Source organism: Pseudophryne corroboree, chromosome 1, assembly GCF_028390025.1.
Source record: "Pseudophryne corroboree isolate aPseCor3 chromosome 1, aPseCor3.hap2, whole genome shotgun sequence".
In the NCBI taxonomy this organism is placed as follows: domain Eukaryota; kingdom Metazoa; phylum Chordata; class Amphibia; order Anura; family Myobatrachidae; genus Pseudophryne; species Pseudophryne corroboree.
In genome coordinates this window covers 157318735-157345539 of record NC_086444.1, presented here as the reverse complement: position 1 = coordinate 157345539, position 26805 = coordinate 157318735, and the positions used below count along the sequence as shown (strand labels likewise).

At 43.2% G+C, this 26805-nt stretch overlaps 1 protein-coding gene across 1 annotated transcript in view; it reads left to right on the top strand.

The window, feature by feature from the left end:
* The window catches only part of SV2C (synaptic vesicle glycoprotein 2C), a 454860-nt gene that overhangs the window by 272910 nt on the left and 155145 nt on the right, over positions 1 to 26805 (top strand). The window contains exon 4 of the mRNA XM_063963739.1: positions 1357 to 1508. Within this exon, the coding sequence (XP_063819809.1) occupies positions 1357 to 1508 (152 nt within the window). The remainder of the gene's footprint in view (positions 1 to 1356; positions 1509 to 26805) is intronic.

The window sequence follows — 26805 nt, the reverse complement described above, 5'->3', positions numbered from 1 at the left end:
CCATGCTGCATTACCATAGGGCAACTTGGATGATTGATGTGTGTCCAATGGTTACACAAATACAACTCCCGGCAGCGATGCACTATAGTGTTATGTGTTGCTTGAAGTAACAACTGTCAGCCATGTTTGATATTTTAGGACTAATAAAACAATTTTTATATATATATATATATATATATACATATATGTATATGCAAATACCACTGACTGATCACAAAATCTCCTGAACCATAAGGACTAGGAACTTGAAACTTGGACAATAGCTTGCTTTCGTGACACAGGCTCCCACTAAGAAGGGATTTTTCAAAATTCCACCCACAAAGGGGTGAGATAATTACCCCCTCGCAGAGGATAGTTAAGACAGCCCACCCAGCTGGTCCTGGCGATACCAAGTCGTGGAGGGGGGAAGACACAATGCTCTGTTCCTGGACTTCCTTGCAGTGGCATTTGCAGAGCACTCAATTATTCAAATAGGGGACCCACATCAACTGCCACCCCTAAACATTGTCAAATATCGCTGAATGTTGCTCCTCTATTTGAATAACGGACTGTTCTAAAACTGACACTGTGATGAGTCAGTGGTATTTGCCTTTTACATACATATATATATATATATATATATCAGATGTAAGTACTTAACCAACCTATTTCCAGTCAGGTGAGGATAGTGTCTCAATTATCAGAGGTTTACCTGTCACTTGAACTAAACATTACCAAACCCCCCAGAGAGCAATAGAAGGAAAGGAGACATAAATATTTTGATTCTTCAATGCATTTACGGAAAGCTTGATAGTCAGCAGCTGCTTATCTGCTGCGTAAAGGGTACCGACAGCTCTCCCAGTGACCTTAAGTGTTGTGTGAAAATCTTTACCTTTTCACCTCAATGGAGGAGCCCTAAGGAGAGCGAGAAGCTAAGCAAGGAGACCTAGAGCCCTTTGGAATAGAGTCAGCCTAACCCTGCAGACCTTACATATTTAACATACAGCGGGCGGAGCTCGGCCTGTCGTCCCATTATTTACAGCACTGAGCAGGGCAGCAGCAGAGGCGGGATGGGGCAGAAAAGGAGGCGGATTATTCTCCTCAGCGCCAGCCTTTTCACAGCATCAATCCAAGGAAGGCCCGCCCGGAGGTGCGGCCTGACAAAGATTGGGAGCTGTGGGCGGAGCATGTCCTGTTGCAAGTCTAATTAGTTTACCAGGAAGTCCTTCAAAATGAAAGTTGTACTCACGGAAATACTTGAAATTCCTTAGCGAAGCACAGGTATTCGGCTAGAATGAAATAAAATTGTTAAATTAATAATAAAAGTCCTGATCAACAAAATAAATAACGGACTTATATATTTGATGATTTTTACAGGATCGGGGGAGCACTTCCAACGGCATTTTCTTATTTTTCGGAAGTCCTTGCAAGAGAGAAACGAGGCGAGCACCTGAGCTGGTTGTGTATGTTTTGGATGATCGGGGGAATATACGCTTCAGCGATGGCTTGGGCCATAATTCCACATTACGGTAAGTGGAGCTTTCTGTTCCCAACGGAAGATGGAGGCATAATAGTAATGCAAAGTAAAATGTGTTCTGAGATGATAGGCCAACCATCATTAATCATACACAATATATAGGTAATGGAGTCTCAGTTATGCCATAGTAGGAAAGTGAATATTAAAATATAGAACATTATGTCATCGTATAATTAATTTATCAAGGTGGGTAATAGAGTGTCTGTGTTTTTACCTATTAATGAGTTCTCAGTGAATGAACTGTCTATTATGGGTAGATTTACTAAAATAAAAAGTTGAGGTGTTGTCTATAATGGCCAATCAGATTCTAGCTTTATGGAATGTACAGCAAAACATTTATAATAGCTAAAATCTGATTGGTTGCTATGGGCAACACGTCTTAGTAAATAAACACCTGATTATAAAAGTACAAAGAACGTACAAATGTATTGCTAAGCTTAAAGGAAGCATGCAGTTTAGGGATGGTCACTGACCATCGATGATAAGCAAAGATTGAAGGCTTGACATTGATGATACAGTAAATGGTTTTAGCATCAATGGCGGAGGTCTAAAGGGTTGACATCAATGGTGGAGGTCTGATGGTTTGAAATCAGTTGCGGTCGATGGCAGGGACATACCAATGTTTTTTTCCAGTGCATGGGGCATTGCTCTTAAACCCCCCGCCCCTTCACTGATTGGGACAGCACTAGCTCCACCTCCTAATAACACAGGTCACCACCGCACCCCTTCCCTGATTAGCCCACAGCCATATGATTCAAATCATTGATGGTTCTCAGCCAATAGTTTCATGCTGTTGATGTTAAGCACTGATGGCACCATTGTTGGTGAATCCTTCAATCTCTAATCCTTAATGATGTAATCATAATTACTACAATACTAGCAGATTTCCAGCTCTCTTATTGGTAACAATCTCTGTCATTAATTCTTCTTCATTGAACTCTGATTGGCTGCTGTAGTTTCTTGGGCCACATATTTTATGACTGGCAGCCACCAGCACTGGTTTTGCCTATTATATTGACCATGAATATTTTGAATTGGTCCTGGACCACCAACCCAGGGCACCCCTGCAAGTGTCCCGAGGCACCCCAGGGAGCCACGGCACACAGTTTGGGAACCTCTGAACTAGGGGGAGATTCAGCTGGCCGCGAGTTGGGCAAAAATTGCTTTACACAGGTAAAACCCACTTCCACAATGTTTTGGTACTCAGTTAGTACTGTACAATAAGTTAATGCAGGTCTCAATGGCAGAGCCGGATTAAAGCTATGGGGGGGCCCGGGGCACTTCAAACAGCATGGCCCTAACAAGGAAGCAGGTGAATTATTTATATATATATATATATATATATATATATATATCTCAGATTGAATCTGTACTCACCCTTACTGCAGGTATATCTGTTTCGGTGCCATCAGGTGGAATTTGTAGTCAAAACATCAAACAAGCAGCGGCACTTGGAAATGTAGTCAAAAAATCAACAGTGTGTTTAATACATCACCTTGACAAAGGGTCCGCTGGGTCCCGAAACGTTGTATTGATTGAAGTGATGTATTAAACACACTGTTGATATTTTGACTACGTTTCCGAGTGCCGCTATTAAGTACATCGTCGTCAGGCACATGTGCCTGACGACATCGAAACGTTGCAGTATTCTGCAGTTTGTGGATTTTTTAACAAGTGCCGCCGTTCATGGGTGTAGTAATATGGGCTCATCAGTGTAAGTATCTCCAGAGGGCACCGGGACTTTACTTCTAGTTATCGGATGTGCTGCCCGCATCCAGTATATATATATATATATATATATATGTGTGTGTGTGTGTGTGCGTGTGTGTAGATGTAAACATATACTGTATATGATGATTATGCATGTGTATGTTTGTGTATAAGATATATATATATATATCATACACAAACATACACATGCATAATCATATACAGTACATACTGTGTGTGTGTGTGTGTGTGTGTGTGTGTGTGTGTGTGTGTGTGTGTGTACATATATGTATAAACATGCACACAAACACACATTCCACATACACACCAAGCCATCACAAAACAGAACCATACATTCCAATTTAACCAAAAAAAAAAATGGAAAAAAAACCCCAATACAGCCAGCTTACTGTTTTCTCTGCTGCTGGCAGGCTGAAAGTGACAGGAGAGTGAGAGCTCCTTCTTTCACTCACGCACCCTCCGCTGGTGGCTCCACACAGTCCACACTTCTTCCTTGCACTGCAGCCTGCGCGCCCAGCCAATGACTGAGCCGCAGGCTGCACCTTTAGTTTACACTCCATTGGACAGCTGAGCCGTCGCTCAGCTGTCCTGCACTTCTATGCGACGCCGGCGCAGCGGCTGTTAGGTTGCCATGGCAACCTATGGAGAGCCGTCGGAAGTGCAGCGCCGCAGATCGGAGATCCAATCTGTGTGTGCGGGCGCAGGGGGGCCCTTTTGGAAAGGGGGGCCCGGGGTACTTACCCCCAGGGCCCCCCCCCCCCCTTAATCCGGCTCGGCTCAGTGGGATTTAACATGAGTTTTAGTTTGCAGCTGCAGAAAAAAAGTAGGGACAAATTCTTTATTTCAATGTAAAAATTACAGGACATAGGGGGTAATTCAGATCTGATCACTCCTCTGCAAATTTGCAGAGGTTTGCGATCAGATAGTCACCGCCCAGACAGAGTGAATACCTGCCCCGTGCAAGTCTGTGTACGCCTTGCGAAAATCCCAGCTGCAAATCCGTACACAACACTGTGCGTAGCCCAGGACTTACACCTACAGTGCGATAGAAAAAGACTGATCGGGGCCAGAGCTGATGTCATACACCCTCCCTGAAGACGCTTGGAAACGCCTGCGTTTTTCCTGACACTCCAAGAAAACGTCCAGTTACCACCCTCAAACGTCCGCTTCCTGCCTATCAACTTTCATATGCCTAGCGATCAAAAAATTTGCTGGATTTTTTCACAGTTTGGCCTCAAGCGTGTGCAGTCGATCGATAATTGTCCGCCTTGCAAATTCACACAATAGCGTTCAGGTCTGAATCGGGCCCATAGTGCAGTACTCATGGGATACCCTCCCAAATAATAATAATAATAATAATAATAATAATATATTTAGAGGTTTTTAAATAGGAAATAATGTCCAGTAAAGATATACAATTTTCTCTAAAAAGCAGAAAAATGGGGTTAATGTTGTGGGACATGTATGAGTTGTTGTCTTGATGGGAAAGGTTTTTTTGAACTTGTTGATGGAAGTTTCAAGGGTTTTTGTTTTTCTAACTTCTTACAAAATTTTATATACAGACTTAGAAATCACTATATAGGCATTTTAATCTACCCCAAAATACTCTAGACACTTTGCTGAAATACAGTACACCAGCTGGCTATCATTGTCCCATCATTTCAGCCAGTTTGATTATACCATCTGTGCACAATCAGGGATATCTCTAAAAACTGGACTGTTGGGTTGCCTCGAGGACCTAGTTTGGGAACACCAGTTAGCGATCATTTTCTCATTATTTATAAAAGTTCCAAAAAACAACCATGTATATAAAAGTTCCAAAAACCAACCATTTATATAAAAGTCCTAAAAACCAACCATTTGACAGCATGTGGTGGCCTCCAATACTTTGCTTATTGCCACCAACAGCCTCCTAAGTTGCCCTGCTATTTTATTTGCCAGCTTTGTATGGGTCCAATATGATTTCCCCACTCTTCCATGTACTGTACATAGGTTGCACACTGCAGAATTAAAATGTGACATTGGCACTATGCTCGCGACTTGCCATTTGTAAATGAATCATACTTGCCCACTGCCCTGGAACGGCCAGGTGCACTCCTGGCCGTACGGAAGAGTGGGCAAGTCTTCCAAACCTGGCCCTACCTACCACCCCACTTACTGAGTGAAGTGGGTGGACCGGGCAGCAGATGACGCAATGCATTCTGAATTGAATCATCTTAGCCACACATCCCCCCCCCCCCCTGTCTCCTTTGTTGTGTCACCCCCCCCCTGTCAAACCACGCCCCCCACACCTCCCCCTGTTGTGCCAAAAATCAGCAGGTATTGGGAGCGTGCTTCATGATAATATCCCAGGAAATGCTCATAGTTAACCCATAAGCCCAGGGCACAGAACTTGCGGCTAGTTGAATCTCCCCCTAGTGTTATACTTCTGTTACCGCACTATAGCCCGCAGTCTAATACGTGTAGCTGCTGAACAGTAGGTGGCAGCACTAGCTAACCAACAGTACCAGGAGATGAGAGACATTCAGGGATGTGGATGGAGTGTATGAGGGATGTGATCATTGCTACCTGCATTGTTATGCCCTGTAGAATAATGTAACTATACTGTGTTCAGCAGATTTACATACACCGCGGTTTCTTCTCTGTTTTGTTGTAACATATATCAGAGATTTTAATATTTCATACAACTTCCAGACTCCAATTGGTGTTTTCATGATTTCATGCCCACTTAGGGTTACCCAATTGCATAAATGCCGCACTTAGCCTACAGGAAACAAAATTAATGGAAATGCACCAACTGTTTCTGAGAAAAGGAGGTAATAAGAAAGTTAAAGCGTCCAGATTGTTAAGCCCCAAGTGAAATGAAAAATGCTTGGGCAGATGTTTTATTAAAGGAAAGAAATAACATTCATGAAAACGCATTCAAGAGATGCTTATCAATAAATGTGTAGAAAATGTGGACAGCATGAAAATATTGTACATAGCAGACGATGTGACGTGTGAAGTTCATGTGCCGATGAAAAGATCTTTGTCTACAGTAACCGCATTTAGAGATAAACTGTGTGTGTGTATATATATATATATATATATATATATATACACGCCAGTGGCGTGCTGTGAAGTATTTGTCTGGGGAGGCACACACTCATACACACACACATATATATACACTGCTCAAAAAAATAAAGGGAGCGCTTAAACAACACAATGTAACTCCAAGTCAATCACACTTCTGTGAAATCAAACTGTCCACTTAGGAAGCAACACTGATTGACAATCAATTTCACATGCTGTTGTGCAAATGGAATAGACAACAGGTGGAAATTATAGGCAATTAGCAAGACACCCCCAATAAAGGAGTTGTTCTGCAGGTGGTGACCACAGACCACTTCTCAGCTCCTATGCTTTCTGGCTGATGTTTTGGTCACTTTTGAAAGCTGGCGGTGCTTTCACTCTAGTGTTAGCATGAGACGGAGTCTATAACCCACACAAGTGGCTCAGGTAGTGCAGCTCATCCAGGATGGCACATCAATGCGAGCTGTGGCAAGAAGGTTTGCTGTGTCTGTCAGCGTAGTGTCCAGAGCATGGAGGCGCTACCAGGAGACAGGCCAGTACATCAGGAGATGTGGAGGAGGCCGTAGGAGGGCAACAACCCAGCAGCAGGACCGCTACCTCCGCCTTTGTGCAAGGAGGAACAGGAGGAGCACTGCCAGAGCCCTGCAAAATTACCTCCAGCAAGCCACAAATGTGCATGTGTCTACTCAAACGATCAGAAACAGACTCCATGAGGGTGGTATGAGGGCCCGACGTCCACAGGTTGGGGTTGTGCTTACAGCCCAACACCGTGCAGGACGTTTGGCATTTGCCAGAGAACTCCAAGATTGGAAAATTCGCCACTGGCGCCCTGTGCTCTTCACAGATGAAAGCAAGTTCTCACTGAGCACATTTGACAGATGTGACAGAGTCTGGAGACGCCAAGGAGAACGTTCTGCTGCCTGCAACATCCTCCAGCATAATCGGTTTGGCAGTGGGTCAGTAATGGTGTAGGATGGCATTTCTTTGGGGGGCTGCACAGCCCTCCATGTGCTCGCCAGATGTAGCCTGACTGCCATTAGGTACCGAGATGAGATCCTCAGACCCCTTGTGAGACCATATGCTGGTGCGGTTAGCCCTGGGTTCCTCCTAATGCAAGACAATGCTAGACCTCATGTGGCTGGAGTGTGTCAGCAGTTCCTGCAAGACGAAGGCATTGATGCTATGGACTGGCCCGCCCGTTCCCCAGACCTGAATCCAATTGAGCACATCTGGGACATCATGTTTCGCTCCATCCACCAATGCCACGTTGCGCCACAGACTGTCCAGGAGTTGGCGGATGCTTTAGTCCAGGTCTGGGAGGAGATCCCTCAGGAGACCATCCGCCACCTCATCAGGAGCATGCCCAGGCGTTGTAGGGAGGTCATACAGGCACGCGGAGGCCACATACACTACTGAGCCTCATTTTCACTTGTTTTAAGGACATTACATCAAAGTTGGATCAGCCTGTAGTGTGTTTTTCCACTTTAATTTTGAGTGTGACTCCAAATCCAGACCTCCATGGGTTAATAAATTTGATTTCCATTGATAATTTTTGTGTGATTTTGTTGTCAGCACAGTAAACTATGTAAAGAACAAAGTATTTAATAAGAATATTTAATTCATTCATTCAGTCATCATGCAACATTCAGAATGTCGACAGCATGACAACATGATGTGAATGTCGACATCAGAATGGTGTTGTTAAATTGCAACAGATGGCGTTAGTCGTTGTAGCCTATGAGAGGGATTTGCAGGATCCCTCTACGTCACTCACCACTCGCGCATGTGTGATCAGGAGACAGGGGTGGTCAGAAGACGCCGGGCTTCAAAGAGGAGAGGTAAGTTACAAGTGGAAGTAATAAATACAGATAATTGACATGTGCCGCCAACGCGCCCCCTTCCCTGCGGTGCTATGTGTGATGGCACACTCCGCACACACCTAGTTACAGCCCTTATAGCCACTATTCACCACACTGCAGTGACCGAGTCTCATGTCACACAAACAGTTCAGATCCTGATCAGAGGCGGATTTAGACCTTGTGGGGCCCTAGGCAAGATACCGGTTTGGGGCCCCCCTCCTTCAGCAATCCATAGTACTGTATTTTCATTTCTGGTTGTGAGTGGCATCAAAAAAGTACCTTGGTGAATGTGTAGTGTGATCGTGGCACGTGCACAGATAACCAATAATTGCTCAGTTGCATGAACTTGGGCCCTCATTCCGAGTTGTTCGCTCGCAAGCTGCTTTTAGCAGCATTGCACACGCTAAGCCGCCGCCTACTGGTAGTGAATCTTAGCATAGCAGAATTGCGAACGATAGATTCTCAAAATTGCGAATAGAAATTTCTTAGCAGTTTCTGAGTAGCTCGACACTTACTCTGCCACTGCGATCAGTTCAGTCAGTTTAGTTCCTGGTTTGACGTCTCACACACGCCCAGCGTTCGCCCAGACACCCCCCCCGTTTCTCCAGCCATTCCCGAGTTTTTCCCAGAAACGGCAGCGTTTTTACAAACACTCCCAGAAAATGGCCAGTTTCCGCCCAGCAACACCCACTTCCTGTCAATCACACTCCGATCACCAGAACGAAGAAAAACCTTCGTAATGTCGTGAGTAAAAAACCAAACTTCTTAGCAAATTTACTTGGCGCAGCCGCAGTGCGAACATTGCGCATGCGAAAGAAAATAACGAGTGAACAACTCGGAATGAGGGCCTTGGTCTTTTGGAAGTAGATTTGAAACCAGTGTCACATTTTAAAGTAAACCAACTGCCCACATACAGTGGATGAAACCATCTGTGTCTCCAAACATTTCTCATCTTATCAAAGAACATCGCTTAACAAAATTGTCACTAGTCCTTGTGAGTCAATAGGCTGCATTCTCAGGATTATTGGTTCAGGATCTTTTATTTCTTGGACTGGACAGGATCTAGGTGTATAGATGAGTATTTAAAGAAGACTGCAATTCCACCTTAGGTTGAAAACTGTAAACTCTGGGCCTGGGCCTCAATCTATGCAAAGATATTTAGATCTGTAAATCAAGGATGTATGGCATCCCTACACTAATCCTGACGCTAACTCAACCCTAATCCCAAACCTCACCCAACCATAACCCTAATACCCTAACCCCAAACTGAATCCGCTAAACCCTACACAACCCTAATACCCTATCCCTAACCCAAACCCCTAAACTAACCCTAATGCCCTAACCCTAGGTTTTTCCCTCTTAGTACTATAAAGCTGGGTGGCCCTCTCCCCGTTACTCCTTACACATAATTCTGAACTAAAAGAGTGCTAGGGGTTAGAAGGTCACTGTGAGGTGGCATCTCCAGTGGGGGCCGTGATGGGGACACAAAGAGCTGGTGGTGTTCTGGGTTAGGGCACATGCACAGTAATGTGTTTATCTGTGCCCTGCTTAGAGCCTATGACATATAACGATAGTGATAAGTTATCACCACAGACTATGGTGGGCTAATCTATCTCTTGGGCTGCCTGGCACAGGGCTTTTATTTACATTTCAAACTGCAAGAACTGGGGGCCTGCCTAATGTAGCAGTGACATTACTGGGGAGCCAGGGTAATTTCACAAGCTAGATACTGACTACCCAATTAAATAACCCTGCAATTAATAGATGTCGGTATAAGCATACAGGCAGACAGTCTAAGAGGTAGGAGGTGGACAGGACTGCCTCATATTACATGTATATTACAAGTCTTTAAAATGCATAGGGCAGACAGCGGGACTCTGGGGGTATGGGTGAGTCTACGTGATGTCATAATGTCACGCGGCAGTTGTGCAAAGCTACTCTGGGAACATTTTGGACAGGCCGGATTTCTTTGTTCGGCCTGTCCAAAGGCCCCTTAGGACCCTTGGGGCCGTAGGCGGGTGACAAGGTTGTGGGAAATCCGGGCCTGAGTCCCTGATGAGTGCTGATGCTGTGCTGCAGAGTAGTCCAGAGTAGGATTCTGAAGGAGAAGGTCCATGAGCTGAAACTGAAGCACAGCTGGGTCATACAATACAGCAATGACCTGAAGCACTCCAACAAAGCTACATTTACATTGCTGAATAAGAAGAAATGTAGTTATGGCAATGTATAGTCAAGAAACCCCACTGAGACATCGATTTCATACTCGAAAACCACCAAGTGTCTATTAGCTGAAAAGCATTGCAATGTGGAGAGAGTGAATATCCCTCCAAGCACTCTGCAGTAATGACAGGAAATGCTGCTTAAGGTGCAGTAACCAGTTACTGAGTTCAAGTGGGCAATTACATCTTCACAAACGTCCTTGGTTGTTACTTTCATTAATGAATAACAGAAAAATAATCAGTATTGTATGTTGTTAGCTCACTCAGCATCCATTCTAGTTATTGCTATGTTTTGATTGAAGATCTGATAACAATCATTGTGAGTTATACGCAGTAATCAGACAGGAGGGATTACATAAATTATGTATACATACACAGATGAAGCAAATTTATTTAAGAGTTCATTAATTCACTACACATTTGCCTAATCTATACAGTATTCTTACAGCGACATAATAGGGGAACCAGTGGCATAACTATAGAGGGTGCAAGGGGTGCGCTTGCTATGAGGCTTGGCCGCTTTAGGAGCCTGGCGGCCCAGCAAGCAACCGACTGCTCCTAACACTTGTCATTCTGGACCGGCAGTGTACTGGGGAGGGGGGGAGGGGGAGGAGGGGGGCAGAGTCTAGCCACTTCATAACTGGCGAATTCAGAGCTTCTGCGCATGCACAGTATGCACTGAGGGCCACGACTCCCTAGACTGCCCACCCACTCGGAGCACTTTCTGGTGCCGCCCCCACCCCCTCCACAAACCAGGTGCTCCACTCCCTCCCACCACATGCCTGGTGTGTCCCTCCTTCACACCTGTTGCTCTCCCACAAATCTGGTGCTCCGCAACTACAAACCTGGTGTCTCCCCCACCACACACCTGGTGTCCTTCTCCCCCACACCTGGTTCCATCCTCTCCCACTTGAGTTATCCCCTTCCCCCACCCCTGGTGCTTCCCCACTACAGACCTGGTGCTCTCCTCCCCCACACCTGGTGCTCCCCCTCCACACAAAAGGTGTCCCTCTCCCCCACAACTGGTGCCTTCATCTCCCACGAGTTGGTGCTTTCCCACTACAGGTCTGGTGTCCCTCTCCCCTATACCTGGTGCCCTCCCAAACACCTGGTGACCATCTCCACCACACCAGGTGTCCCCTCCCCCACATCTGGTGTTCTCCTCCACCACAAACCTGTTAGATATTACAATCTGGCTATGTCAGATTCACATTGTTGTGCATTTCTTGTTGTTCAGTGCTATTGTGCAGCCTGCTGCAAAAGTGTGTTGCTTTATGTTCGTTTGCAGTCAAGTAAAGTAGAAGCAATATGCTGAACTCAGCTCCTGGTCTCCATGACTGTTCATGTCAATGAGCACTAACACAGACACTACAATTGGCGACGAGTGGCTTCTGAACCCAGGCCACAGCTGTTAGACCAGAAACAAGTGGCAGTGTTTGTAAAGGAGTCACTGTACAATCTGTTCAGCTGCAAGCACTGGTAAGGACCCACTGCCATGGCTCTACATATAGACACCTTAAGTGACTTTGACATTGAAAAAGATGACTGGCTCATCTATACTGAAAGGCTGGAACAGTATTTTCTGGCAAATAACATTGCTGTAGACAAACAAGTACCAGTCCTATTAAGTGCGATGGGAGGAAAAGCCTATGGTCTGCTGCACAATTTAACGTCCCCTGTGAAACCTGCTACTAAGTCTTATGCAGATATTGTTAAGATTTTACAAGAGCTTCTGTCCCTTGAGCCTCTCCTGATAGCAGAACTGCTCAGATTTCAAAAATGGAACCAAGAGGAGGCGGAATCAGTGGCTGCATATGTGGCAGCATTCAAAAGACTGTCAGAGCACTGTCAGTTTGGGGATGGCCTCCTAAATAATGCCCTAAGAGACCGTCTGGTGTGTGGGATTTTAAGCGAGAGTGTGCAAAAATGTTTACTAACAGAGACAGACCTCATGCTTACACGTGCAGTACAGGGGGCACTATCAATGGAAACTGCAGCTAAGGATGTGATGGAGCTCCAAATAGCTGGCAAGTCTGCATCACAAGTTCACAAAATGGTAACAACAACAACAAACACAACGCCCTCGCATGCACATGGTTCCCTATTAAAAGTATGCTACCGCTGCAGTGGCGGATCTAGACTTAACTTTTAGGGGGGGGCGGTTTAAGAATTATGACCCCTCCCCCTAATCATAGCCCCTCCCACTTAGTAATGCCCTTCCCGTTCGCTTCTAAAATGTCCTATTGTTGCCATTACTAATAAAATGTTGCCAGTTAGTGGAGAGAACCCTGCGCACTGGTGATACAGACTGGCGAATCGCCATTCCTTCCATCAGAGGTGGTAGAGGCTAAGAAAGTAGGGCAATTTAAACATGCATGGGATAGACATAAGGATATTCTTACAAAGAAATAAGGATCAGATAAGGTTAGAGATAAAAATAATGTAAAAAAAAAAAAAAAAAGGGGCAGACTAGATGGGCCAAGTGGTTCTTATCTGCCGACAACTTCTGTTTCTACAGCACACAGAATGAGCCGAAATTCACATTATAGCACACTGTATGAGCTGAAATTCACATTATAGCACACAGAATGAGCCGAAATTCACATTATAGCACACAGAATGAGCCGAAATTCACATTGTAGCACACAGAATGAGCCGAAATTCACATTGTAGCACACTGAATGAGCTGAAATTCACATTGTAGCACACTGAATGAGCTGAAATTCACCTTGTGGCACACTGAATGAGCCAAAATTCACATTGTAGCACACAGAATGATCCGAAATTCACATTGTAGCACACTGAATGAGCTGAAATTCACCTTGTGGCACACTGAATGAGCAGACATTCACATTGTAGCACACTGAATGAGCCGAAATTCACATTGTAGCACACTGAATGATCCGAAATTCACCTTATAGCACGCTGAATGAGCCGAAATTCACCTTATAGCACGTGGAATGAGCCAAAATTCACATTATAGCACGCGGAATGAGCCAAAATTCACACGCTGAATGAGCCAAAATTCACATTATAGCACGTGGAATGAGGCAAAATTCACATTATAGCACACTGAATGATCCGAAACTCACACTGTAGCACACACTGAATGAGGCAAAAATCAAATTGTAGCACAATGAATGATCCGAAAATCACCTTGTAGCACACTGACTGAGGCAAAATTCACATTATAGTACACTGTATGAGGCAAAATTAACGTTATAGCACACTGACTGAGGCAAAATTCACATTATAGCACACTGTATGAGCCAAAATTTAAATGTTATAGCACACTGAATGAGGCAAAATTAACGTTATAGCACACTGTATGAGGCAAAATTAACGTTATAGCACACTGTATGAGGCAAAATTAACGTTATAGCACACTGTATGAGGCAAAATTAACGTTATAGCACAATGTATGAGACGAATGATGCAAAATGCACACTGAATGAGGCAAAATAATGCAGGGAGAAGAGAGAAACACACACACACCTCTACACACACACACACCTCTACACACATACACACCTCTACACACCTCCTCATAGGTAGAGGCCTGGCCGGGTCCCGCCGCGGTATTGGGAACGGGTGGAGAGCGGTGCAGTGCGGCAGGGAACGTAGACAGAGAGAGAGCGTCTTGACGCGCGTACAGGGAGGAGGGGGCGTGCTCAGAACAGAGGCCGCTGTACGCACGTCAGGACGCTCCTCTCTCTCCTCCTCCGCCGCCACGCTGCACCGCTCGTCAGACTCCAACCCGTTCCCAATACCGCGGCGGGACCCGGCCTCCATCCCGCTGCCGGTATATGTAGGGGGGGCGTTCGCCCTAATCGCCCCCCGCTAAATCCGCCACTGTACCGCTGTGGCGCAGATACACATTCATCCAGGGACTGTAGGCTCAAACATGAACTATGTAGGAAATGTAACAAAAAGGGGCATATTAAACGTGTTTGCCGGTCGCAGGCAAATCAGGCTGAGGCCACTGGCGGGAGAAAGAATCACAGTAGATTAAGGAATACATATGTCTTGAAAGACCACGAGGTGGACTCAGACAGTGCCAATGGGCATACCATACAAAAAGTTTAAGCCTTCTTTACACACTCAGCGCAACATTAAAATATACATCCCTTAATCTTCAGACATTGATATTCCTTCTCAGGATTCTTCTGGCAGGTGATCTCTGATTTGTTGACTCCAAAAATGTGGAAATAAAAAACAGAAAAGACCACCAATGTGTAGTTCGTTCTTTCTAGAAAGATTGTCTCTATATATAATATCACACTTTGTTTAACTCCAGCGTACCAGACTCACAAAAAACAAGGTGAATATGTGCTCATAAAGGTATCTTTTTTCCTCTCTTTCCAACCGTCTAGTGCTATATTAATCCACCACAGGGTGTAGAGGCGAAAGTGGGTTGTCTTAATGAGAGAAAGCTTGATGGAAAGCGTACCCCAAAACTCACAGAGAAAATGCAGACTGCAAACACATCTAGGTAACTTTGGGGTATGACACACAGCGTACCCAAACTCACACTGCACGGTATATGATGACTCCTAAAAAGGTATCTTTCAGGAGTTATTGTTCATCAATCAGCTCTCCAACCAAGTTGCTTATGTTAGGAATAGTGCAGATAGCAGACACATCTCGGTATCTTTAAATGTGCAGCATTATCATACACCTCGTACCCTGACTCACACTTGGAAGCGAAGTGCTGCTCCTATCAAGGTATCTTTTTTAAACAGCCAGTGGGGTGCACCTTTCTCCGGTCTTTATCCACCAAAATAACGTGTCCATAGATTTTCATAAAAATTGATTTATTTGTACAAAACAGTCTTACAAGAAGAAGTCCACAGTAAAAACCATCCACAAAGGATGAATAAAGTCAATGAAAAATGAATCAATAAACGGATAAAAAGCAGAAAAATTCACATGGATTAAAAAATTGTAGCTACTCACACTCCTGATGGCAGTATCAACACGTTTCGGTCATGTGACCTTTATCAAGATAATGTGGAGTGTGCAGGAGCAAGGTATTTATAGTAGGAGTAGCCAATAAAATTACAGCAGGAAATGACACCATATAATTAGTTTATAAGTAGATACAAATCTCATCAGAAAAGCCTTAAAACATAGTTATTACAAAATTTAAAGAGTTCCGACCTAGCCTAGATTGACCTAGCTGATGCGTATCTACAAATGGAGGTAGAGGACGATTCCAAGGTGTTCCTCACCGTTAACACACACATAGGACTTTACAGGTACAATCGGCTGATATTTGGCATTGCTTCTGCCCCAGCCCTTTGGCAATGAGCCATGGACCAAGTGTTACAAGGAGTTCCTGGTACCCAGTGCTATCTGGATGACATAATTGTGACAGGTTCATCTTACGCAGAACACCTCGAAAATCTTAAACTGGTGTTGCAGCGGCTTGAACAATATGGGCTCAGAGTCAAAAGTGACAAGTGTGAGTTCTTTATGGCTTCTGTCACATACTGTGGGCACATGATTGATGCAAGTGGACTACACAAATGTCAAGAAAAAGTGGAAGCTGTGTTAAAGGCTCCCCCCGCCAAAAGACGTGTCCCAGCTTCGCTCCTTCTTAGGATTCATTAACTAGTACCACAAATTATTTCCTAACTTAGCCACAGTTCTGCATCCATTACATCAGGTGCTCCAGCAGGGTCAGAAGTGGCTATTGTCTACAGGATGTGAGCGTGCTATGAATGCCATTTTTAGATTTCTCACAAATATTTAAGATGCCCGCTCTAATATATATATGTATTGTAAATTCCTGCACATCTTATTACCAAAATCCCATAAATGTGCACTTGCATCGCACAACACCTCATAAGCATACCACAGCATCCCATAAGAGAAAACGATACACCCACACATTATCTGAGTTCCAAAGCTCAGTGAAGTATATATTTCTTGTTAAAAGGATATGGATACAATATATATTACAAAGTACAGTATATCTATAATTACATGGTTACACACACACAGAAAACAGTTAGAACATAGTTAAAACACAGTTACATATAGTTATAGTTAAATGCCTGCGATACATTTACCAGATCCTTCTCATTATTAGTTTATCTCTCCATATGACTCTGTCTTTCTCTCTTTCCTCTTTAAAATCATGCAAAACCTCCATCTTCCTCTGAGTCCACCAGCAACTGCCCTCCTCTCTCCCTAGCCAGCAACAACTTTCCTGTTTTTCCTAGTTCCTGGGGGAGGGGTCTCTACTACACAATTCTCTTATGTATATGCTGATCAGGTTCAGCCCTGAAACTGCCAAAAGGGTTGGCTTGAGTTCCCTGTTCACTGTATCATTTATTGTTCTAACAAAGTGATTTTAGCTTTTATACATTCAATCATAACTATCCGCTGCAATGTCCTACAACTTAATAACAAGTATCAAATTAATCTACGCATTGAGCTGGTTGTTTTAATAGTAAATATGACCGGTGTATCTGGTTCCGTTCCAATAATACACATTCATGACATTAATTCATTAGCTAATTTTAAATCTCCATGATGTCTGGTGCTTGATATTATTATAAATATGTACTGTATGAAATAAGTGTCGAATCCATCTCTGTGCCATGTCCGAGTAAATGCGTGTGTTACCATATATTGCTGTGCTCGCTGCACATATTTGCAAGTATAGCGACTTAAATGTGTGCAGTTTGTATGTTCTCTCTATGTAATATTTTTGACTTTGACAGTCCACCCTTTGGCAGTCACCAATAACTGCCACTTCCTAAAACATTTCAAAAAGAGAAAAATATATGTCATATGTAAATACATTTCTATGATTGGGTAAGGGAGGAGAGAAGAAGGTGGGAAAAGGGTATGACCTAATGAGATAGCAGAAGCATGTGTGTATGCATCCATGTTTGGGGGGTCATGTATCATCGTGCCGTACGTGTTTTAAATCAAGCTTCGAGGTATTGCGAAGTATACATTTGAATTCCTTCTTATCCCGTATTAAGGGTCTGTGGATGGGCTGTCAAACTTTACCGAGCTCTTTTCGGCTTTGGTTGCAACAAAATGGGGGAGCACATTTTAGTTGATGATACATGAATGGGGGAGGTATGTGATTGCTGATATCTGTGCCTGTATTCCCTATCGACTATGTGTGTCATTACCTGAGGGTTGTAGAAATGAAGATAAAGAACACTTATGGTAAATGCAGTGGTATTCTATGTCAGGTTAATGAACATTTGTCGGTTGAAGTCTTGTTCGGTGTCTGTTGAATGCCGTCTTCTTTGTGCTTTTGCTCAAAAGGTGCGAGCAAAAAGCTTTGTCAATGTCCATAGACTTACAAAAGTGTTGGGCTAGCGTAAATTTAAAATTTCTAGGGAAACTGGGGGTCTATGGCATAGTTCATCAAATATCTGTGTATAAGGTTGTCAAAACTTCTTCTTTAATCCATCAGTTGTCTGTATACAGGATCATCAAATTCCTCGTCCAAGTGGGTCTTTTTACCTTGGAGAAAACGGAAAAACAGGTGAAAGAAACGGACCGTATAATCGCATTTTCATCACATCATTGTCTCTACCGTTGGGTCATAAATCAAATCCATTGGAATTACAATTTCCTCACTCCTTAGACTCATTACCCTGGTACTACGTTTGCACTTCATTAAAGCCTGACCGCATCTAAATATCAAGCCAATTGATATGACAACACCTAAGATACATAGAAGAAACTTCCCTACATCCATTATGACTCCTTGAGCCCATTCTCCTAAACCAGAGAACCAATTTCGCGGGTTCAACCATGACACCCAACCAGTCAGCTCATTACCCATAGCAGCAAGGGTGAGATTGTGTCTCCTGCGAAATTCCCACTATAATTGGAGAATATCGTCCATCTTTTGGTCTATGACCTCGACCGGATCCTCGGTACTATTTGTGATATATGTGCAGCATTTCACGCCGTACTGCGTTGCCAGTGTGACACAATATCCACCTGTCACTGCTGTGAGATAATTAAGAACCATTCTATGCTGAACCAGTTCTGTTTTATAAGCTTGAAGTTCTCTTCCAGTATACCTAAAAGTGTCATCATAAATTTCTGTGATATTGTCTAATAAATTTGCAAGCGCAGATATATACCTATAGTTCAGCACTCCTCTAGCGGTGCGAGTGAAATCTAGCGCAAGTAGAACCTGAATCCCGGTGGATTCATGGATCAGATCAGAGGCCGGATGCTCTGTCCTTTCTGTCAGTTGCCTTTTAACTACGTGCTCGTAATAGGTGCGAGTATAATGAGCTTGGGCACCACGGTGTATATCTTTCATTTTGGCATGTGATACAGTCATTACCTCAGGCAGTACTTTTCCAATATAACACAATCCTTCAGAGTTTGGGGCAAGCCACTTATACGCCTTCCTCCCACATATGAAATATGCATCATCGGGGAGAACATATGGGACGGAGTAGGACATAACCATTTTACACATCTTCCATGTGAAACCTCCTAACCCGAATTCTCCCATCTGTCTAGTACACGTATCTGTTTGTACGACATGTGCACAGTATCCTGGTGATACCTCTCCAACTCTCATGATCCCAGGGTGTACCTATATCGGTAATATTTTCCACTATCGGCTATGTGGCGTATGAGCTCTGTATCTGTAGGCATTCTATCGGCTCTATGTGAAAAGGTCATGGTTTTGTTATTCCATGACACTTCCCAATTTCCCGGCTTTCGGGGATTGGAAATGTTAAAACATACTAGGGATCTATCCACATGATATTGGTGGAGCTTCAAACTAGGAGGACTGGAGATATTAAACCTCTTGTCCACCGGTCTCCCACCACTTAACTCAAGTACCTCCCCTATCGTTAAAGGGAATGGTACTAATCCTGATTTGCTATGGCCTTGAGGTACTTGAGAGCATACCCAACAATCTGTCTGATTTAACACATTACCCACTAAGGAGTGATAGTCACTCAATGGATGCCGGTTCATGTTAATGTTAAAACTGGACTGACATTTCTTGATGCACCCATCCTCAACTACATTGTCACAGAGTCTACAGATACAGTTCTCTTTTCAGCTAACAATCCTTCACAATGTTTACAAATAACATGGCTGCTAGATCGTTTCCGGTACTCGCCTTTGCTTGGTGGTTGTGTTGCTATTGGAAATTTACACCTCCGTCTCAGTCATTGGAACCTTTCTGGATCCTTTCTCGACCTCCATGGTACTCTCACCGAAACAGACTGCTCTGGTCAACATCATGGTTAACAGGAAAATCCATATCACAGTCTCTTGGGGCAAGTCCATCTTACAGGAGGAGAAAAGAAGAAATTTGTAATGGGGGTACAGGAAAACAGTTTGAGGGGGAGAGAAACTTGTTATGATAATTAGTTCTCTAGTCTTGTTGTTCTTCTTGTTCTGCTGTCATCTCAAAGGTGCTGTCTCTCAGTCTTCCAAACGAACATTCTGGTGATGCAATATTCCTTCCCAACCAGCGATCTTTCTGTAAGGAGCAAAAATCTTGCATTACCATTTGTCTAACTGATGTGTGACATACCATCTTTAAAACATGAAAACATGAGTGAGAAGAGAGAGAAAACAAAAAAAAAACAACGAGAGAGAGAGAACCGTTCATATATATATATATATATACGTCACATAAATCAACAATAAACGACTACAGGAAAAAAAACATTTTTCAAACATTTTTCAGGAGAGAAAAAAAACTTGTTAGTTCTTCCGTTCACCATCAGGTTGTCACATCTACACATCCAATGGTATCTTTGCGCAGTCCCTTCCACCAGCATTTCCAAACTCCACCCTTTGGATCTGGCCAGGATACATTGATGCGGGTAGGTCATGCTGGGGTTTGGTAGACTTCTGCAAAGACCAAGTAGCTATGCAATGTTTGAGTCCTGCCGATGACCGTCAGAGATGGGGAAAAAGAAAACATTTCATAGATACATTTTACAATGTTTCACCTGCCCGTTCCTGTGTCTACAAGGAACCAACCTCCCAATTTATTCACTGTAACCTCAGATTTTCCATCAGTCCTAATGATCACCTTTCCCGACTACATATTATGGGTGTAGCTCAAAATTTTACATATGTGGTACCATTACGATTTTGTGTATCATAACTCTGCTCATGTTCTTGTCTAGGGGGTCTGACTTTATGTGGGCTGTTACAGTTGCTGGCATAATGCCCTTCTCTTTTACAAAGATCACAAACCCTGGGCTTCCTCCAAGTGTCAGTGAAATGGGGTCTTGGTTGATTTGATGCCTCCTCAAACGCTTGGATGCTCATCGCCATCAACCGCTTTCCCTGTACCTCCCTGATTCCTTGGATACCATGATTATGTCGTTGTCTAGGGAGTTGATATACCTTCTGTGAATCTTTGATCATACAATTACGTGCAAAATGACCTTCCTTCTGGCAATTGTAACACTTTATCACCTTTGACTTAGACTTACCCACCGGGACCTGAGGCTTCTTATCTGCCTGTGCTTTGTTCAATCTACAGTTTCGTGCAAAATGTCCCTCTTTATGACAACTGTAACAAACTACCACATTTGAATTTCTCGCAGGGGTTTGGGGCTTAAGCCGGTGTGGCTTTGTTGTCAGGGCTTTTCCACTGGTTGTCATTTGCTTACTGCCTTGTGACTTCAGGTGTTTGCTAATGTTCAGATCATGATCAATAGCGGCCTCTTTTAATGCAGCCACCGAGATATTTCTCCAGTTTGGGTTGGTGGTCTGTATCCTTGTTCTCAACACCTCCTTTAAACCATTCATTAATACCTTAACCGCTACTTCTCTGTGCGGTGCACTTGTTTCAATGTTTTCTATACCTGTATACCTAGTCATGTCCTGCAATGCCCGATGGAAATAATCAGAAATACTTTCCCCTTCGTTTTGTCTTACGGAGAAAATTTTGTTCCATTCGACAATGGCTGGGAAATATACTCCTAACTGTCGGTTGATCTGCTTAATACATTCCTGATTGTTTTCCTCCGTACGTGGTACCTCTGTGTTTAATTTACAATCAGCAATAAATTTTGCAGGGTCAACACTGGAGGGCAAACATGCCCTCAGCACTGTCCGCCAATCTTTGTTGGTGGGTTCTGTGGAGTTTCCTAGTTCTTTAATAAATCTCTGACATGAAACTAGATCTTCCCTGGGATCAGGGAATTCAGACATGATTGATCTCCATTCTGTCCGGGACCAGGGACGGCGCATTGCACTGTCCTTGACGGGAATGATTCCCTGATCGTCAGTCTTCCCATTGGGGACTGTGATCACCCTGACAGGACTAAATTCAATTACATCACCTTGTGTTGGTCTTACAATATGGGATACATTTGTTTGTGCGTGATATATAACACCGTACGTACCTGTGGACACGACCTCACCTGACCCTCCGTTAGGGGGTTTGATTACTGTCTTTACCAATTTGGTCGCGTCCACCTGGATGTCTTGTAGGCTGGCTGCTGGAAGAGGTGCCGATATCGTACTGGGCTCACTTTCTTGCTGGTAATCTTGAGGGGAGTTTAACATGGAGTGCAACTGGCACGGGTTAGAATTTGTACATTTATCAGTTTTCCTCCTATCATTATTAAATTTATTACAATTACTCTTAACATTAATAATACAGTTACTAAGTGCACAATTATTATCATGTCCCAGTATATCATTCTCTGCAGCCATTTGTTCTCTAGTTGCCATGTTTTCCCTACCAAGGTGAGAGCCAGCTTGGTAAGCTAATTCCCTTTGTATCTCACCTTCCTGTTGCCATAACTGTAAACAATCATAATGTCTAATCCGTTGCTTCCCGGATTTTATGAGACAGATCCTTCGCCTTAAATTATGCAATACCTCTGAGTCAAAACTACCTATCCCAGGAAATGGTGCTTTATCCCCCACAGTCATTCGTGTCCATTCGTCACAAAAGGTCTCAGTGTGGGGACCATCTTCCCCACATTACTAACTGGGCCGACCCCCGGGGCTTGAAAATCTCTGCAGCCTGAACTCTGACTGCTAAACGTCCCTGTGTTGTGCACTTGGCTTCCATTGTGGACCTTTTTAACACAGAAAAACTTCCTAAAATGCACCAAACACAGAAGTCTACGGTGGAAGTTACCCAAGCTCTTCCACCAGCTTCTTCTGCTCCGAGTACAACGAATCCGCCCCTTTTAGCAGACCCACGTAATCGTTGCAGGCCCTACCAGCGAAAATTCCTTACCTTTATATTTTTACACAAATCACGCTTGCATGTGCTCCCTACAACACGCATGAGGGCAATTTAATATACGACCTCATATCACGTTGCGTTATTGGTCACACATACAACCGTGCGGTCCAATCATACCACTTATAGACACTTGTTGCCTATAAATGGTAGGATCATTGGAGTCTCCCTACTGTGCTCCAAAACAGCCGGAGCGTAATACCACGAAAACTTTATCACACTCCGTCGCACGTTTTCACCAAGACCGTGCACGCACGTTTTCACCTAGACCGTGCTCATCACGTATTCACCTAGACCGTGATTCACCAAGATTTACTTCACCAAGATTTCACCAAGACTTCACCAAGAGGAGTTCAATACACTCATACCGTTTTCAACCCACTATCATTCTATAGTTTTCTGATCAGAAAAATCATTTCCCGTAATCTGATAGCTCTCCCCAGAGGCATTACAGTAAAGTAAGGTATTTAAACTAAATTTTGGAAACTGAACAAATGTGTGCTATTGTCTTGTGGCTTCTGTATCGCCTTACTATAAATGTAAGCGATATTTCACTATATAAACGCTTACCAAACACCACACAGTATCTTCTATGCTGTGTGCTTGTTTTTTTTTTTTGTTTTTTTTTTTTTTTACAATTACTCCCTTAAGTATTACTTTTTATCTTTTTTTTTTTTTTAAATAGCAGCAAATTTTCTCAGCACGTTATCAATGCAAATGGCAAACAGGAAGGTGAGATATGTGAAAGTACACAGATGAAAATGCAATTCTAAATTAATCTAATAACATACATTGATGTAAGCACAGACATATAGACATTACATATATGTACTAATCACTTATTACATATATGAGACCTTATTCAGTGCTTCCAATTCGCATACGAATGTGCTTTCAAACTATCTGTGAAGGCAATCTCCTTCACTGCTGGGAGAGAAAAAAAAAAACAACAAACCAGTCACACAGGTTCATTTGCATTTCAATGGCCCATCTCACAACTAGCAGAGAATCCTAGAATCTTGGAGGTGAGAGGGGAAAAAGAAAAAAAACAACAAAAAACAAAACAACAACTTTCATTAAGCCCTATCTGAACTATTTATAATTGACTATGACACTGGTTAAATAAATGCATTGGTAACTCATAAATGGTGATTTTTATTTTTTTATTTTTTTTTGACAATGGATGGCTGATTATTTCCTGAAAATCAGCCATTTTAGGGAAAAAAAAAATTGACCTTCCCAAAATGGCCGCTGCTCCTCCCCCTTCCACCTCCATGAGGGTTACACAAAATGGTGGACAGACCATGCGGCTTTTGTCATAAAGAAAATCACCATGCAAGCTTCTAAAGTAATTTAGGCCTGAGTTAAAAAAAACTATATCAAGGCTATGCAGCAACTTTTAAATGTACTTTTAAACCTACTTAAACAGATAAACAATCTAATCTTAATCAAACACGATATGATCCATTTGAACCTTGTTTTGCAACTATAAAAATACATTTTAGCATCTTAAATATTAAGAGAAACGCCTTGTCCCTTAAAATTTCCTATCAGCGTCTTACTGATACCACAATACATTAACGTGGATGTTTTTTTTTTTTTTTTTTCTCAGCATTTCGCTAGATGTCCGTCATTAGCCGGTCAATTACAGCCGCGTTTGTAATGTACAGTGCATCATTAAGAACGTGATATCGCAGACCAGAGCCCCCATCTATGAATGCCATTTTTAGATTTCTCACAAATATTTAAGATGCCCGCTCTAATATATATATGTATTGTAAATTCCTGCACATCTTATTACCAAAATCCCATAAATGTGCACTTGCATCGCACAACACCTCATAAGCATACCACAGCATCCCATAAGAGAAAACGATACACCCACACATTATCTGAGTTCCAAAGCTCAGTGAAGTATATATTTCTTGTTAAAAGGATATGGATACAATATATATTACAAAGTACAGTATATCTATAATTACATGGTTACACACACACAGAAAACAGTTAGAACATAGTTAAAACACAGTTACATATAGTTATAGTTAAATGCCTGCGATACATTTACCAGATCCTTCTCATTATTAGTTTATCTCTCCATATGACTCTGTCTTTCTCTCTTTCCTCTTTAAAATCATGCAAAACCTCCATCTTCCTCTGAGTCCACCAGCAACTGCCCTCCTCTCTCCCTAGCCAGCAACAACTTTCCTGTTTTTCCTAGTTCCTGGGGGAGGGGTCTCTACTACACAATTCTCTTATGTATATGCTGATCAGGTTCAGCCCTGAAACTGCCAAAAGGGTTGGCTTGAGTTCCCTGTTCACTGTATCATTTATTGTTCTAACAAAGTGATTTTAGCTTTTATACATTTAATCATAACTATCCGCTGCAATGTCCTACAACTTAATAACAAGTATCAAATTAATCTACGCATTGAGCTGGTTGTTTTAATAGTAAATATGACCGGTGTATCTGGTTCCGTTCCAATAATACACATTCATGACATTAATTCATTAGCTAATTTTAAATCTCCATGATGTCTGGTGCTTGATATTATTATAAATATGTACTGTATGAAATAAGTGTCGAATCCATCTCTGTGCCATGTCCGAGTAAATGCGTGTGTTACCATATATTGCTGTGCTCGCTGCGCATATTTGCAAGTATAGCGACTTAAATGTGTGCAGTTTGTATGTTCTCTCTATGTAATATTTTTGACTTTGACAGTGCTTTCACAAAGGCAAAGTACTTGATAACATAAAAAATGGTGTTAACCCACTACGACCCCTCGCTTCCTATTAGAGTGGCCTGTGATGCCTCATCTTAGGCCAATGGTGTTGTCATGTCACATATTATGCCAGATAGAGAGGAGCGTCCAATAGCTTTTGCATCTCGGGCATTATCCAAGGCTGAATGTAACTATGCACAGATTGACAGAGGAGCCTTAAGCCTGGTTTGGGGAGTTAAACGATTCAATCAGTATTTATATGGCAAGAAATTCACACTCGTGACTGACCATCAACCGCTTTTGTCCATCTTTAACCCTCAGAAGGGTATTCATGACATGGCGGCTGCAAGGATGCAGTGGTGGGCCCTGTTCTTAGGTGGACATTGCTATACTATAGAATTCAAGTGGACTGTCCAACAGGCCAATGCAGACAGGTTGTCCCGACTGCCTTTACAGACTGCTCCATTGCCACAGACATCCAAGAATTTGTGGAATGTTTTCACAATGATACAAGTGGAATGTCTTCCCATAGCTGCCAGTATGATCAGATGTGAGACTGCTCAAGACCCTATCCTGGCTCAAGTACTCACAGCCACACAAAAAGTGTGGGTTGTGCCTGTGTGTCGGCAGCTGGCCCCTTACTTTCATCGGCTGCGTGAGTTGACAGTTGATGCTGGCTGCCTCCTTTGGGGGTTGCGGATCATCGTGCCTGTCAAGCTGCGTGCAAGAGGAGCTCCATGTGGTTCATTTAGGCGTGGTCAAAATGAAGGCACTGGCCAGAAGTTTTGTATGGTGGCCAGGCTTGGATCAATAGTTGGAGGATCTGGCCAGAGAATGTTCCGGGTGCCAATCAGTTCAACATATGCCTGCTCCAGCATCATTGCATCCATGGGAGTGGCCATCCTCTCCTTGGCAGCGGATACATGTGGACTTTGCGGGACCATTTCTAGGGTCCATGTTCCTGGTGGTGGTTGATGGCCTAAAGTTTTTACGGTTACTTCTACTACAGCTGTACACACGGTGGAAGTGTTGAGGAATCCTTTTGCCAGAACAGGGGTACCAGAGCAGTTGGTCAGTGACAACGGTCCTCAGTTTACCACTGAAGAGTTCCAGACTTTCCTGAAGAAAACGGAATTCGTCATATTACCTCCACCCCATATCACCCGGCTACAAATGGACTGGTTAAACGCTTCATACACACCTTAAAGCAAGCTTGCCACGCCATGCGTACAGACAGGGGCACTTTACAACACAAGCTCTCCAATTTCTTGTTTGCCTATAGGAATGCGGTTCATGCCACAACGAATCAAACACCAGCTATGCTGTTCCTGGGCAGTAACCTCAGGTCTCGACTGGATTTGATCAAGCCAGATATTCATGGACGGATTCGTGATCAGCAACTGAAGCCGTCTCTAAGTTCAGGTGGTACCAAAATGCG